Raw genomic sequence first — 3,903 nt, forward strand, 5'->3', positions numbered from 1 at the left:
CAAAGAATATATATATATATATATATATATATATATATATTAAAAAAATATGTATTGGAAACACACACATAAGTGAGAAAAATATAACAAAATACCTAGAAAATTGTCAAAAACTAATTGAAGAAGATCAAAATACACACAATTTAAAAATTTAATAATGTATCCTCGACTGATTAAGGTTTTATTGGCAAAAAAAATTTAATTTAAAAAGAAAATTTTAAAATTTGATGTTTAAGGACTCAATTGAAAATTTTTAAAGATTAATTGATTTTATTAAGGCTTTAATTACAAGAAAAATTAATTTTTAAAGTCAATTTAAGCTTTGATCAGAAGAAATTAAAGTCTAAAGGTTGAATTAAAATTTTTAAGAGTTAATTTAATCAAATTAGGAACTTAATTATATAAATATTAAAGTTTGATGAGCAATTAAAGACTTGATTGAAACAATTTAAAATTAAAAATTAAACTGAAAAAGATGTGTAAATGTTTGTGAGAGACAAAATTTTTTAAAGAAAACTACTAGAGAATAGTTGTTTAAGGTATACATTATCTATCCAAAAGTAGGTGTTTTTTTGCTTGCTTTTGTTGTTTTTTATTTTATAGTTATGTCTACAAACATAAAAAAGAGATCTAGAATGTTTAACAAATGATATTGTATTCATCTTTTTTTGATGTGATTTTTATTTAATGAGATTTTTTATGTTTTTTATATATTAAAGTTGTTTTTTAAATTTTTTAATTTGTGTAACATAAATGCATTTGACTTGATTTTGCGCAAATAAGTAGTGTTCAATTAATTTTAATCAATAGCCTTTTAAACTCTTCCAAATCTCCAGGTAAACAATGCTGGGACAAACATATATAAAGCGACCTTAGATTACACAGCTGAGGATTTCACATCTCTCATGAATACAAACCTTCAATCTGCTTTCCATTTGTCCCAACTTGCACATCCACTTTTAAAAGCTTCAGGGGCTGGAAAGATTGTCTTCATGTCTTCCATTTCTAGTGTGGTATCTATAAACACTCAGTATCCTTTGTATTCAGCTTCTAAAGGTACTTAACTACTTCTCTAGACCTGTTTTCACATTTTAATTTTCCTTCTGTTTCTACTGCAAAAGCTTGTTCTCTTAGGACCTGTCATGACATGTATACTGCAGGTGCAATGAACCAACTTACAAGGAATTTGGCGTGCGAATGGGCTCAGGACAATATAAGGGTTAACGCAGTTGCTCCCTGGTTCATACGAACTCCTCTCACAACACCTGTACAACATTCTACAAACTCACGAGTTCTCTAATTAATGTTTGATCTCCTTTCTACATGTTTTTCCCATTCAATTCTCATTGCACAAGTGCAACAACATAGGTGGATTGTTCTGAACTAACGCGAGACGCTCAGTTCTGCAATATGATTATCTTATCGAACTTTTTTATTGCTTCAGTTCTGCAATAATTAGTCTTAGGAGCTAGGTGAATTAGATTAATTAACATCTGCAACACAATTGTCATTATCAAGCTAGTTTTTCTGTGATCATGAGTAATCTAATGCTTTTCCTTAACCATTCAGAGTCTGGATGATGAGAACATTCTGAAGGAGGTTTTCAATCGAACCCCCATGAGACGCGTTGGGGAACCAGGGGAGGTCTCTTCTGTTGTCGCATTTCTATGCTTGCCTGCACCAGGTTTCTTAACAGGACAAGTTATATGCATTGATGGAGGGATGTCAGTGAATGGCTTTTCCATGGGTTGAAAATTAGCTGCTCTGAGCGTGAATTCATCTACTTGTTGGATTGAATAAGGCAGTCTATTGCCCTTTGATGATGTTTTGAACTATCCTGCCAAATAAGAGGATTGTCTCAGCCTCTCAAGTCTCAATGACTTGGACCTAGTTTAATATCATTTATCTGGGTGTTTTCCATGGCCAGTAAACTATTTTTTCAATTAATATTGCCCTTCGATGATGAAATCTTATCTTTCGATGATGTCGTGAACTGTCATGTCAGACGAGGATTTTTTTCAGCCTCTCAACGATGACTTGTAGCCAATTTAATATTATTTATTTGGGTGTTTTCAATGATGAATAAACCATCATTTCAATTAATAATTGTTTATTTTCAAAGAACAGGGGAAGGATAGATCCAACTATAAACTAGCGGGTTCATTCCACTCCAGTACTGCAATTTAAACTTTACAGCATTTATAATACGAGATTAGTAATTTTAACCGACTTATTAAATGAGTTGATTTTTAAATTTAAAATAAAAATGAATTTGAGGGCATCAAATTTTTTTTAATTGGATGGTTAAATTGTAAAGAGAAAAACTTTAATAAAAGAGAAGACAATAAAAAGAATAAAAGAATGAGGATTAAATTGAAAAAAATAAAATAATATAAACTTTCTTAAATAATAAAATTAAAAACTAATAAAACTTTGACAAAAGAGCCAAAACTAAAAAAAAAAAATGAGGATTGAATTTAAAAAACCAATATATAAAAAATAGTAATTTATTGATGAAAATAAACAATAAAAAACTAAAAACTAAAATTAAAAAATAAAAATAAAAAAGTACATGCACTTTTTCTTAAAGAAAGAGAAAAGAAGTAAAAAATAATAACCCCCAACATCAAACCGCTCATCATTCTTTATCACGCGTCGTGCTAGGAAAAAAAAAAACAGTAACATTTTTAATAGCATGACAAAAGACTAGGTTTTGTCAACGGGTGGTGTTACATGCGCCGACAACTTTCTTGATTAAAAAATTTAAAAAGCAATATAAAATTACCAAAACATTTCTCGTTACCTTGAAAATAATAAATAAACCATCATGAAAAAAATTAAAATACCCCTAAATTTATAACTTTTTTTTACTTTTTCTAAGAACAAAGATATATCTTAACAATAGTCTAACAAGAGAAAAACAAAAAAAAATATTATTCAATAACTAAATATTTTATGACCTTGGAGTAATGAAGTATCTTTACTATTTTAAAATTTGTGAAAAAATATCTTTGGTAAACAATTCTAAGTTTTTCTACTCTTGAAGTAGAAGAATATTTGTAATGTATAAAAATATTAAAAAAATAGCTCATATCTGTAAGTCTGCTTCGCACTGAACCATGGCACTTAGTTTACTCTAAACAAAAAGCCAAAAATCTGAGTAATTAATTGTAAGGAATTAGTTTGATAGTTAAGAAAGTTTGCATCTTTTCTTGACTTCATGAATTCAAATCTTGGGTCAGGATTAAAAAAAATTATTAATTGTTTTTTAATGCACCAGATCGACGAAGAATATACGCTTTTAAAATCATCACAAGATATTTAATATTGATTAACATGTAAAATGGTTGAAGAATATTCTTACTGTCAAGAAAATTTAAATCCTTCAAACTATTATCTACTCTCCTTTTCCCATCTATAGGAAAATGCAAATGAAGAATTATGATATCGAGATATTTAATATTCATCAAATTTCTTATCTTGAATCTTAATGCAACCCGGAGAAATCAAATTTCAATATTTACTTTATTTATATTTTTCAAATTGTTCTGTCTTTTCGGTAAATAAGCAATAATAATTAAGTAATAGAAATTATTTATTTATTTTCAGTTTTTTTTCTTTGCATCTTCTGATTACCATGCTTGAGCCGAACTTTTATCTAAGTGTATGGATTTAGACATTGTACGTCAAACCCATCTAGATGCACCTATAATGCTAGGTATGTTGTATAGTGTTCTTGGTGTTAAGTGTGCACCAACACTTATACGAGCTTGAGTTAATATGCTTGAGTCAATCATACTTAAATTTAAATAATTTATTTTTATTTTTAATAAATTTAAATATTTTATTTGAACCTAACACTTCTTTAATAAATTTTTCAAAACTTTATATAAAATCCTAATA

General features: G+C 28.0%; 1 protein-coding gene across 2 annotated transcripts in view; it reads left to right on the top strand.

Annotated features, from left to right (window-relative positions):
• The window catches only part of LOC105124994 (tropinone reductase homolog At1g07440-like), a 3,335-nt gene extending 1,388 nt beyond the window's left edge, over nucleotides 1-1,947 (top strand). The window contains exons 3-5 of one of the 2 annotated variants that reach the window (XM_011025242.1): nucleotides 837-1,056; nucleotides 1,161-1,267; nucleotides 1,570-1,947. In XM_011025242.1, coding sequence (XP_011023544.1) covers nucleotides 837-1,056; nucleotides 1,161-1,267; nucleotides 1,570-1,752 — 510 coding nt within the window. In that variant the 3' untranslated portion in view covers nucleotides 1,753-1,947. The remainder of the gene's footprint in view (nucleotides 1-836; nucleotides 1,057-1,160; nucleotides 1,268-1,569) is intronic. The other variant, XM_011025243.1, reaches the window with a different exon arrangement.
• Nucleotides 1,948-3,903: the final 1,956 nt, after the last annotated feature.

Source organism: Populus euphratica, unplaced genomic scaffold (assembly GCF_000495115.2).
Source record: "Populus euphratica unplaced genomic scaffold, PopEup_1.0 scaffold28.1, whole genome shotgun sequence".
Lineage (NCBI taxonomy): Eukaryota > Viridiplantae > Streptophyta > Magnoliopsida > Malpighiales > Salicaceae > Populus > Populus euphratica.